The sequence below is a fragment of the Theobroma cacao genome, chromosome 4 (genome assembly GCF_053813885.1).
Source record: "Theobroma cacao isolate CCN51 chromosome 4, ASM5381388v1, whole genome shotgun sequence".
Taxonomy (NCBI): Eukaryota; Viridiplantae; Streptophyta; class Magnoliopsida; order Malvales; family Malvaceae; genus Theobroma; species Theobroma cacao.
This window is the reverse complement of record NC_142642.1, coordinates 2,958,262-2,969,588: the sequence shown is the minus strand read 5'-3', so window position 1 is coordinate 2,969,588 and position 11,327 is coordinate 2,958,262. Positions and strand designations below refer to the sequence as shown.

General features: G+C 37.1%; 3 protein-coding genes and 1 non-coding gene across 5 annotated transcripts; 2 read left to right on the top strand and 2 right to left on the bottom strand.

Moving 5' to 3' along the window:
• Nucleotides 1-1,173: 1,173 nt before the first annotated feature.
• On the top strand, nucleotides 1,174-4,463 carry LOC18601099 (protein AUXIN SIGNALING F-BOX 2-like). Its single transcript, XM_007031922.3, has 3 exons — nucleotides 1,174-2,248; nucleotides 2,930-3,425; nucleotides 3,510-4,463. Exons 1-3 carry the CDS (start codon nucleotides 1,797-1,799, stop codon nucleotides 4,278-4,280), a joined length of 1,719 nt encoding a protein of 572 aa, XP_007031984.1. The 5' UTR covers nucleotides 1,174-1,796; the 3' UTR covers nucleotides 4,281-4,463.
• A 1,039-nt stretch (nucleotides 4,464-5,502) lies between these two features.
• On the bottom strand, nucleotides 5,503-7,872 carry LOC18601098 (proline-rich family protein). 2 transcript variants are annotated; one of them, XM_018119666.2, is made up of 3 exons: nucleotides 7,702-7,872; nucleotides 7,294-7,594; nucleotides 5,503-5,810 (listed from the first exon to the last, which is right to left on the bottom strand). In XM_018119666.2, exons 1-3 carry the CDS (start codon nucleotides 7,742-7,744, stop codon nucleotides 5,756-5,758), a joined length of 399 nt encoding a protein of 132 aa, XP_017975155.2. In that variant the 5' UTR covers nucleotides 7,745-7,872; the 3' UTR covers nucleotides 5,503-5,755. The 2 variants fall into 2 exon arrangements, with proteins under 2 accessions (XP_017975155.2, XP_088662139.1); XM_088806013.1 differs by having other exon boundaries at nucleotides 7,294-7,600; nucleotides 7,702-7,871.
• A 716-nt stretch (nucleotides 7,873-8,588) lies between these two features.
• Nucleotides 8,589-9,956, top strand: LOC18601097 (GEM-like protein 5). The gene is made up of 3 exons (XM_018119646.2): nucleotides 8,589-9,112; nucleotides 9,198-9,472; nucleotides 9,588-9,956. The coding sequence occupies exons 1-3, from the start codon at nucleotides 8,698-8,700 to the stop codon at nucleotides 9,798-9,800; spliced, it is 903 nt and encodes a 300-aa protein (XP_017975135.1). The 5' UTR covers nucleotides 8,589-8,697; the 3' UTR covers nucleotides 9,801-9,956.
• Nucleotides 9,957-10,031: 75 nt separating this feature from the next.
• On the bottom strand, nucleotides 10,032-10,103 carry TRNAD-GUC (transfer RNA aspartic acid (anticodon GUC)). The gene has a single exon. It is a non-coding gene; the product is annotated as a tRNA-Asp (tRNA).
• Nucleotides 10,104-11,327: the final 1,224 nt, after the last annotated feature.

Here is an 11,327-nt window from a genome sequence, read left to right as displayed (position 1 = left end):
AGTTTTAGAGGTGGATAAGTGTCTTCAAATCACTTACAAAGCTATTGATAAATCCCATTTTAAGGTATTTGTTTTCGAAAGCAAAACAACACAACTCTTAGCTCTAATAAAGCAGCTTTCAAGGACAAAGTTTTTGAAGAATCATTGCATTATCAAAGTTTCCATTAAATGTTAAGTAAATCAACCATTTACTCTAAAATATTTTAAATCCTAATATTAGAGAAAACATCAATCATAGGTTATATAGTAATTAAGTTATGAATTTATATTTAATGTATTATCTTGACAAGATAATCACATTTAATTTATTAATAATGCATAAAACTTATGTACTGACAATGAATTAAATTAAAACCCCAAAGTCAAGGTTTGTTCATATAATCTTATCCAATGTGTCATAAGAAAATCAGAGAGTCGGGGTGGCACATCAAACGAACCAGGAGGAAGCATGTATGCTAGTTTTTGTGCACCATTTCACAGTGGATCATCAGAAAGGAACAGAAAAACAGAAACATGAATTCTTCTTTAATGAAGGATAACTTAGATTTTGTCAAAATCATTTTCTCCTTCTCCTTTTTTACTGAATTTCCTAATGATTAAAAAGAAACCCATGATTCAGTTTATCCAAACACACCAAAAAAAAAAATTAAAAAGAAAAGAAAAAACCCAGGACGGTAAAGAAAAATAGAGCAAAAAGTAAAATTTACTGACACAAAACCAAGTTCATTTTCAGAAGTAAACTAAACCCACTAGCGCGAGTATGATAACCACCGAACTCGCTGTATCGTATATCAATCTGTCACTCTTAGATTCTACTATGCCCCCACATGGAGGTGTCTTCGACGGAGCCCGCGAGTACCCATTCTCGCGCCAGGGAGAGGACAATAACCTTATCTGCAGAATTGCATTGTCGTGATTAGTTCGCAAAGTAGTGGTCGTTTTTCTGACAGCCTATTACTGGTCTTTTAGTAAGACTCGAAACCAGAGATAAGGACGCATGCATGCTACACTTTTGGACGGTGTGGATTCTCTTAATTTTCTCATCAAAACTATGGCAACCGTTGGATCGTTAAACAAACTTAACCATGGTTAGAAAAATTTTTAACCATAGTTAGAAAAACCAACCTTGGTTACTTCAGTTCAGCTTTCTCTCTCCCTCTCTACTTTCGCTTCTAGCTGAGTTAAACTCTTTCCTACAAGTTTTGTAAGAGAAAAGAAAAAGAAAAAGGAAAGAAAGAAAGAAAGAAGGGGAGAGTTTCAAATTTTCTGTATTTTTTTTAAAAAAAATTTAATTTTTCTCTCTCTTTCTTGCTAGTTATTATTAGATTTCGATTCAGTTTTCCACTTATATAGAAGTTAAAGATTCTTCAGATCTATGAAATTTTGGATGGATTTTTGTTTGTCTTCTTTAAAACTGTAATGTAATTATAGTTCTTCGATTCTTGAAGATGATCGTTGAAAGGAACCCATTTTTTCCCTTCATTTTCACTCCAAAAAGATCACTTTTTTTTCTCGAGAAAATTCGAGTTCCTTTTCACTCTGTTTCACTGGGGTTCTTGAAAGAGATGTGAAAGTTTTCGAGAACAAAGCTTACTCTTTTTTTTATTTTTATTTCCACTATGGGTCTTAGTTAAAATCTTCAGATCTGTTCTCATTCTTGTAGATTTCCTCAAGATCTCCGCCTTTTTCATGTAGTGAAGTCTTCATTTTTTTTCTTGTCTTTTCCCTGAATTTCTCGGGAAAAAAGGGGGGAAAAAACTCTGTACGTTTCTGGGGAAGTGGAAAAAACAATAAAGATGAATTACTTCCCAGATGAAGTTTTAGAGCACGTGTTTGATTTCATTTCATCTCACAAAGACCGGAACTCAGTGTCTTTAGTTTGCAAGTCATGGTACAAAATCGAAAGATTCAGCAGGCAAAGAGTTTTCATTGGAAACTGTTATTCTATCAGTCCAGACAGGTTGATCGCCAGATTCCCGGGTTTGAAGTCGCTGACTTTGAAAGGAAAGCCGCATTTTGCTGACTTCAATTTGGTGCCACATGACTGGGGAGGCTTTCTTGATCCTTGGATCAGAGCCTTGGCTAAGAGTAGAATCGGGTTGGAAGAGCTTAGACTTAAGAGGATGGTGGTCTCTGATGAGAGCCTTGAGCTGCTTTCGAAATCCTTTTTGAATTTTAAGTCTTTGGTTCTTGTTAGCTGTGAAGGCTTCACTACTGATGGTATTGCTGCTATTGCTGCCAATTGTAGGTAAGATTTTTTTGAATGAACCTGGTGTTTATGAAAATTTTTAGTGGTTATTTGACTTTTTGGCTTCCTGGGTTTATGAGTTGTTCAAGCCATTCTCTTGTTCAAGTGGGCGGTTTATTTTATGGATTGAGTTTTAGTGTTCTAATGATCCTAGTTATTGATTGTAAGTGCCTATGAAAGTTTAAGCTTGAAAGTATTTTTTTGTTGCTAAGCAATTGGGTGCGGAATTTCTCTGTAATGGTGGGCGTCATTAGTAGGCAGCCAGTTAAAATTCATATTTGACAAGTTTTATGTTACATTAGCAAGTCAAATGTATTGGTTGTTTGTGTTTTTGGATTTTGTATTATGTAGCTTTTTTTTTTTTGACCTTTTTGTTAGCTACTTGAATCATTGAATTGTTCTCGGGCAACTTAACTGGCAAAGGTTTCGCTTTGGCAATCCATATTTTGCAAGTTCTTAGCTGCAGGTCTTCGCCAAATCAAGAAACGCTACTTCTGAATTTTGATGGTCCACTGAATACATCTTCTTTTGATTTATCCATAATCACTTATTGATTCCTTTTCTAGGTGGTTTTGTAGTGCTATAAGTATTCACAATATTCTGACTTTTGGGAATAGGACAGCATAGCATTTTATAGTGGGGCTTGTAATTCTTTCTCGCTTTGCTGTTATTTGATTCTAGGTTTCTTAGGGAGCTGGATTTGCAAGAAAATGAAGTTGACGATCATAGAGGCCATTGGCTTAGTTGTTTTCCTGAAAGTTGTACATCTCTTGTCTCCCTGAATTTTGCATGCCTCAAAGGAGAGATAAACTTAGGAGCTCTTGAAAGACTTGTAGTGAGATCTCCTAACCTCAAGAGTTTGAGGCTAAACCGTGCGGTGCCTCTTGATACCCTCCAAAAAATATTGATGCGAGCACCTCAAGTGGTGGACTTGGGTACTGGATCTTATGTACATGATCCATCTTCTGAGGTCTATAACAAATTAAAATCTGCCTTTCAAAGGTGCAAATCAATCAGGAGTTTATCAGGGTTTCTGGAGGTTGCTCCTCGTTGCATGTCAGCTATTTATCCAATTTGCACAAACCTGACCTTCTTAAACTTGAGCTATGCTCCAGGCCTTCATGGTAATGAGCTCACAAAGCTGATTCAGCACTGCAGGAAACTTCAGCGTCTATGGGTATGATCTTTACTTGTTTGTAATCCAGTTGTAGGTGTCCATCTAAATTTTATTGAATGACAATAATCGATATACGTGTTGCAGATACTTGATTGTATTGGAGACAAAGGACTAGGAGTTGTAGCTTCAACATGTAAAGAATTGCAGGAATTGAGGGTTTTTCCATCTGATCCTTATGGGGCTGGAAACGCTGCTGTAACGGAGGAAGGTTTGGTCCTTATATCCGCAGGCTGTACTAAACTCAATTCATTGCTGTACTTCTGTCAGCAGATGACCAATGCTGCCCTCATAACTGTAGCCAAGAACTGCCCTAATTTTATTCGCTTCAGATTGTGCATCCTGGATCCCATAAAACCTGACGCCGTGACCAATCAGCCGTTGGATGAAGGTTTTGGGGCAATTGTTCAGTCTTGCAAGGGTCTTAAGCGGTTATCGCTCTCTGGCCTTCTGACCGATCAGGTTTTCCTTTACATAGGAATGTATGCTGAGCAGCTTGAAATGCTATCCATTGCTTTTGCTGGTGACAGTGACAAAGGAATGCTCTATGTGTTGAATGGTTGCAAGAAGCTTCGCAAGCTAGAGATCAGGGATTGCCCCTTCGGTAATGCAGCACTTCTAGAGGACGTGGGAAAGTATGAAACAATGCGATCCCTTTGGATGTCCTCCTGCGAAGTTACCCTCGGAGGCTGCAAGACACTTGCGGAGAAGATGCCAAGCCTGAGTGTGGAGATCATAAATGATACTGATCAGATGGAATTTAGCCTTGATGATAGGCAGAAGGTAGAAAAGATGTATCTGTACCGAACATTGGTTGGGCACAGGGAAGATGCACCAGAATTTGTGTGGATTTTGTAGGTGCATTGTTATGGCTCTGCCATGTTTTTTCTACTTTATTTAAGTAGTTGTACTTTGTTAGGACAACTGATTTTTATGGATTCTTAGCTTCTTGGTGGTTTAGCTGTATGCTACTGTTGTTTAATTTACAAGAGATTTGCTATTTGTAAACCTTGTTATTATGAATCGATCTGTTCTAGTGTATTTGCCAGAATCAGCCACTGAAATTTTTGCCATCATTTCCAGCAATGAACATGGGTTTCATTTGGAACAGGCCCCATAAGCCTTTATTGGGGCTGTGGGTTGACTGAAGAAACTTTGTCTGGAATCAGTTTGAGCTTTTGAAAGGCTGTTGGAAGAGGAAAGCTCCCCAAATTTATTTTAAGTGCCGGGGCCCTACCGGAGAGGTCAGTTCATCATGTTCTAAGCCTCAATCGTGATTATGACATGTTGGTCTCATGGAATTGTAAAAGCCATTAGTGAGGATGACTTCATCATCTGCGGATGGAGGCAAGGTGGCTATGGACTCGAATCATTTCAAAATAGTAGTCAGCTCTTTGAAAGCTGAGCAATCATCCTCCAAGTTTGGTTCTTAGTAAAGTTCTACAGGAACCCATGGCAAGATATTTTGTTGACAATCTTAAATACCTTTTGCAAGCAGTTTCCATTTTCAATATGCCCTTTTGTGGTGTAAACTTCTAGTCATGGAAGCTGCAGAATCCTAAAATTTTCTTCTGCAAAACTCATGACTTGGTGTTGATGTCAACACGGATTTACATCATTTGATTGCCGAATGACAGAATTGTTGGGGTTGAACCTTGGTCAAACTTCAAAATGCTATTCATTTGGAAGTTTGAGCATACAAGATATTACATTAATGTGTAAAGTTTACCGCTCAAGTTTGGCAGGATTAGGGGATAGATATAATTACAGGCAGCAGTGGCAATAAGAAAATCAAAAAGGAAGAAAGGTAGCTGGAAGATCCTGGATACATGGCTTTGAAAAGCAGCACAAACATTTTAAACCTTCATGATTCTCTAGGTTGCTTCTTAAGACTAGGGAGTTTAAAACTAATTTCTTCATTAGGGAGGTGGCATAAAGTTTGTAGACCATTCCATAATTTGAAAAGCCATTTTGAAAGGAGATACAAAAGCTATCTTTCCATGTAAAAGCTAGAGAAAGGGAATAATGAACCATGAGGAACATCAGCATGGTGGAAGGCCAAGCAAAAGATGCAAATAAATTAATATACAACGAGAACCAAGAGCTATATTTATAATGTTGAAACTTCTGTTTACAAAGTCTGAGCACATAAACTAGTAAATCGGATAAGCATGTAACTCATACAAGTGTATGACAGTTTACAGGACAGTAACGACCCCCATAAAAATGCCATGTAGAACTCATTTTAAGCAGCATTTCTCCCCCAAATAGTAGAAAAGAAGTGTAGCAAAAACCACACATGTAAATTGAAATAATTCACCCTTGATGAAATATCATAGAAAGAAGCAGCATTCCTCCAACATGCAGCAGCAACATAGTGCAGCCAAACTTCATACATACAAAATGAATTATGCCATCAATAAGAAACCACATATGATAACAAGCAAAGCATCTAAATCATGTATATTAATCCAAATGATGGTCTATATATAATAAATGCTAAAAAGTGACCAACAGATGCTGATGTTCAGGTTCAGTTGTTAATCAAAACCTAACACTACTTCAAACCATAAGTGAAAGGATTAAACAAACACTATGCCTAATGAGCGAATGGCCCAGGGTTGTTAACAACCACAAAGGGATACTATAGTTTTATCCATAATTACTAGTGACTCTAAATGAATTCCTACATGCTGGAAGCTCATATAGGCAACCTGGTTTGTTCTTAAAAATACACAACTCAGTCAATAATAAAGAGGAAAACACATAAGTTCGAGGTATGTAAAGCTTCAAAAGCATGAAATCAAAAATGCCCTTAATTACATCCTTATACTTGCAAATATAATCTGACAGCTAAGCACATGTTCAAGCATGAATTATCAATCAAATGCCCATTAGCAGTCTTTGAGCATAGGCTCTAAGTAAAACATCCAAGAACTTTTTGCAACAAGTAAAAAAAAAGGTAATAGTTGTCGGTCAAAAGGATAGTTATAAATTTATGTCTGATCTTCCCATATCACACCAAAACACCTCTAGGCAACAATATCAAAGAGAGGGTGTTTGTCCTTAACAAGAATGAATGGGTAGCATTTCTAATGCACATCTTAAAGAACTCACCTAAATCATGATGGCAAAGCATATCCTCCATAATTTTCATTTTTAACCTTCATCACTTCAAGGTTTTTGGTCTATGCCTCTACACAGACAATCTCCTACATTAAAATTATCCATATTGAACAAGCTACTATAATATGTGGATCATTAGCTTCACTTGAGAAATATAAATCTCGCTTACATTTATACACCTCCGATGCTTATCAAATCTAACAATTAAATACCATTAAGGATGAATCTAATGATTTAAAAATGGAAAGTAAGCGACAAAAGAAACTAATGATCAAATAAAAGAAAATATACTCATGCAACATACACAAAACTGCACAAAATCCTATGGCCTTCTAAGATAGTGTTGATCTATAATTGAAATGAAACTATTTACATACAAAAAATTGGATAACATGACATAGTTGATAGATTACACTGAGATCAACTTAGACTAAAAGAATCCAACAATTATTGAAATGCTATATCAAATTCCTTATATCAATAAAGGACACCTTCTTCACATTAAATTTTTTTTCCCCTTTGTTCCTTTCTTTTTCAAAGTTTTCCATTTAAAATTTTTAGTTTTCATTTGAGCTTCAGTAAGAATTCTTTTAGCAAACCCAGTTTCTTAATTCCACACTAAAAACTAAAGCTTGAACCTTCGAATTATAAATTCCACATGTAAAGCAACAAAACTCAGATCTTTAAGCACCAACCCAATCAAGCAATAACAAAAGAAAATAGAAATGAAACAAAAAACGCATACCAGCCTTGTAAGAAAGAGAAACAGCCAGCATCGGATTGATCCTGGTAATGGTGATGCTCATAGTGGTGGCAGTGTTGATATTGAGGATGACCTGGAGGTGGTGGGGGCGGAGGTGGTGGATACCCTTCAGCAAAATACCCTTGGTACCCCTCGTACGGCTGTCCTGGCCGCTGAGGATACGGTGGATATCCTGGTGGCAGCGGAGGCGGTGGATAGCCTTCGTAAGGTGGCAGAGTCGGCGGCCGTGGTGGTGCTGATGGGTACCCTGGAGGGGGTGGTGCTGAATAAGGAGAGGCGTACCCTGTTGCTTCACACAGCAAAATTCAACGAAAAAACAGAATTAAATGATCAAATAACCAAATTCAGAAACGGAAGATATTCAAAGATTGGAAAGAGTGGTTTCATTACCAGGTGGAGGATAAGGGTCTTGAGGAACTCTCTGGTAACTCATGTTGATGATGAGGTTTTTTCCCTTTGTTCCTGGGTTTTCCTGTCTGGCCCTGGAGATGTTCCAACTCCCGATCCAAAATGGAACAGTGTGATATTTTAGTCGGACAAAGTTTCTCCTGGGAAGGGGAGTTTGGGTTTTAATGGCCATGCCAGCCTGTCTCCAATCATACCCTGCCACATCACCACAATTGGAGTAAATTGCTTTATAATTATAACCAAAATTTTATTTTTATAGGAAGGAAAGAGTTGTTATCTTATCTATGCTACAAAAACTAAACTTAAATCAATAGAATTTGCCCACAAAAAACACCACCTGGTCAAAGGAATCCAACTCAATTGTAAGTTTATCAGCAAGTAAAAACTTAGACCTTAGTTTTTCCTCTTTAGCCATTAATTTGGTAGGAAAAAATAGAGGAAAATATTGTTATTTGGGAACTTCATCTTCCATGATGGGCCTTGTAGAATCTAAAAGAAAGGCCGAACCCAACAAGATTGATAGCAGAACCTGACGGCTGCTGAAAGGCCGCAACTGGAAAAATACCAACGAGCATAGTCACGCGTTAATGTGGACCTCTAGAAGCTACTTTTCTGTTGCAGGCTAGAAGCAGCAACTGAAGTGTTTTTTCAACATGAATTAAAAATGGTTAGTGAAGTTTAACGAGGAAGGAAACCAATCGAAGGGACGCGGCTAAGCAACCAAGACGAATGATTTCATTGAACGTGTCTTCCCTGCATCAAGTCAAAGGTTTCGCTTTCACACCCCCCCCCACAAAAGAAAATATGAATTTTCTTGTGCTTCTAGAACTGGTTTAATGAACTAATGCACGCACCTTGGCCACCTTTTTTCTCATTTATAAGCAACGCTCTCTTCCAAACGCTGCAATATTCACAGCCAAATTGAAGCAGAAACCAAGCAAAGAAGCCTTAGTTTTTGTTGATATTCTGATATCAAAAATGAATAGCAGCAGCAAAGAATCACAGCCTCTTTACCCCTCTATCTCCCCTCCCACTGGAGAAGACACAAACCCTTTCCATCAAACAGTCGCTCAAGAAAAACAGCCACAGATGCAATCTGCAGCTGCATCATCATCATCACCATCGCCTCCCCCTCCTCCACCAGCATCTGATCCGAATTCTGAGAAGTGGGGGACTCATATCATGGGAGCACCAGCTGTTCCAACATGTCATCCAGACAACAAGAAGGCAGCCTTGTGGGGTGCCGGTGACCAGGCTCAGTACCACCATCACCCATATGTCCAATACTCCCCTATAGAAAAGTCAAGCAATAGCCCCATGGAATCCATTCTTCAAGTGTTCAACTCCTGGAGCCACAAAACTGAGACCTTGGCCAACAATATCTGGCACAATTGTATGTTCAAAATTCTCTCAGATTTCTCTATGATCTAGTTTTAAATTTCCCTGCTAACATTGTTGTTGTTGTTCTAATTAAACAGTGAGAACTGGATCATCTGTATCTGGTGCTGCCTGGGGGAAGATGAACGTGCAAGCAAAAGCACTAACAGGAGGCGGATTCGAATCCCTTTACAAGCAAACATTTGCGACTTTTCCAAATGAGAAGCTGAAGAAGTCATTCGCCTGCTATTTGTCCACTTCAACCGGACCAGTTGCTGGGACTCTTTATCTATCCACTATTCATGTCGCTTTCTGCAGTGATCGCCCCTTGTCCTTCACCGCACCTTCAGGCCAGGAAACCTGGAGCTATTACAAGGTAAAATCATTAACCTCTTAGCTTCAAACAATAAAACTTTTTTCAATTGTATAACCCTTTCTTTCCCCTTATGTTAGATTGATGGGACTAATTAATTTGCTTTGGGAAATTCCAGGTAATGGTACCTTTGAGCAAAGTTGGCATCATCAACCCAGTGATCATGAGGGAGAATCCGTCAGAGAAATATATCCAGATTGTTACAGTGGATGGACATGATTTCTGGTACATGGGTTTTGTTAATTATGAGAAAGCCTCCAAGCATCTCTCTGAGAGTCTTTCCAATTTTGTAGCATCTGGGATTGCTGTTCAACCTGCACCTGTTGCATAAACAGAGGACTACATTTACAGGATTCTTCATATTCGAGAGCCTTTGTTTTCCTTTTTATTTAGATTTCAGTTGGATTTCATCATCCGTTTCATCTGTATTGGACTTGTTCGCTTGTACCATTTTTGTAAAATAAAATGAAACATCTCTATTCTGATCCTTGCTCATGTATTTGCGATACACAAATGAAAAAACAAAAAAAGGGACAAAAAGAAAACACAAAAAGCCAGCCCTCGCCGTTGCCGGGGATCGAACCCGGGTCACCCGCGTGACAGGCGGGAATACTTACCACTATACTACAACGACTTGTTGATGTATGGACGCTGTTCGTTCCTATTTCATTATATTAGTTACTTTCCAAAGTGACATTAATTTATACATAGGTGGAGTTAGTAGAGTAACCAAAAGTGTGATTAAAAATATATCACATTGTCAATACATAAATCCAAAATCAAAATATGTTATTAATTTGTTCTTTAATGGTACAAATTCTCAACTTTTTTTCCCTCTCTTTGATATCTTCTTCTACAATATGCATATGCACATGTTATGAAATCTTACATTAGGGTAAAGGAAGGTTCTCGGATTTATAAATGTGGACATGGCACATCTCAATAGATTAGTTTTTCAGAGACAAGGTAATGATCTTGTAACAAAGTAATGTTAAAATCAACTTAGACTCAACTTTGATGTCATGCTAAGTGCTCCAATAGATGTTGTAAGCATGGTGACTTGACCTATGAAGGCATCGTGGATTTGGGTGGGAAAAAATATTACAAAATCTCGTATAAGATAAGTAAAGAAAGAGTCTTGAACTTGTAAATGTGGATGTTGCATATCTCACTAAATTAATCTTTTGGAGAACGTGTATGTGTTGCACTTTGATTTTTCTAAAAAAAAATTGCTAAAAGATAGCATCTTGTGATTGATTCATAAGTAATTGTTACGAAATATTGGAAGAGAGATTTAATTTTAATTTAATGTTTGCTTAATTAGGATACTTTTGGCTTACTACTTAAACAAATACTCACTCTGATCACTTGTACTTTCTTTTATAAAGAAAGAATATAATACATGAAATGCTTAGAAGCCTTCAAACTTCTTTGTCAACATATATAATAGAGTTGTGTTCTTATAGTTGTCAACCAAAACCTTATTAAAACTAAAACTTATTGACACGTGTAACATTCATTTTTTGTTTATTGTTAAATAATAATTTTATTGTTATGAAATATAATTTAAAAGAACAATTATGAGAGAAATATTTAAAGGGAGTAAAAAATCTTATCAATTGTGTATTTACAAATGAAAGAAAGGCCTATTTATAAGCCAATAACTCTTAGTTAGATAGAATTTACAAGATAAAGATAATACTAAAGAATTAGATTTGGATGGATTTAATCCTAATATTAATCTAATCTAATATAAATCTAAATCTAGATATACATAATTAAATATCATATTACACTTCTTTTGTCTAGCTTGTTGCGCTACTTGACTTAGTTTGAACTTTTTAGGTCATAACATAAT

What these genes read in the sequence shown, in the direction of transcription:
- LOC18601099 (XM_007031922.3), top strand. Translation starts at nt 1,797, where the DNA reads ATGAATTACTTCCCAGATGAAGTTTTAGAGCACGTGTTTGATTTCATT. An exon ending in GCTATTGCTGCCAATTGTAG is followed by an intron (nt 2,249 to 2,929) that starts GTAAGATTTTTT and finishes ATTTGATTCTAG; the next exon opens with GTTTCTTAGGGAGCTGGATT. An exon ending in GGAAACTTCAGCGTCTATGG is followed by an intron (nt 3,426 to 3,509) that starts GTATGATCTTTA and finishes TACGTGTTGCAG; the next exon opens with ATACTTGATTGTATTGGAGA.
- LOC18601097 (XM_018119646.2), top strand. Translation starts at nt 8,698, where the DNA reads ATGAATAGCAGCAGCAAAGAATCACAGCCTCTTTACCCCTCTATCTCC. An exon ending in CAACAATATCTGGCACAATT is followed by an intron (nt 9,113 to 9,197) that starts GTATGTTCAAAA and finishes CTAATTAAACAG; the next exon opens with TGAGAACTGGATCATCTGTA. An exon ending in AAACCTGGAGCTATTACAAG is followed by an intron (nt 9,473 to 9,587) that starts GTAAAATCATTA and finishes GGGAAATTCCAG; the next exon opens with GTAATGGTACCTTTGAGCAA.
- LOC18601098 (XM_088806013.1), bottom strand. Translation starts at nt 7,744, where the DNA reads ATGAGTTACCAGAGAGTTCCTCAAGACCCTTATCCTCCACCTG. An exon ending in AGACCCTTATCCTCCACCTG is followed by an intron (nt 7,601 to 7,701) that starts GTAATGAAACCA and finishes TGCTGTGTGAAG; the next exon opens with CAACAGGGTACGCCTCTCCT. An exon ending in TTCTCTTTCTTACAAGGCTG is followed by an intron (nt 5,811 to 7,293) that starts GTATGCGTTTTT and finishes GTATGTATGAAG; the next exon opens with TTTGGCTGCACTATGTTGCT.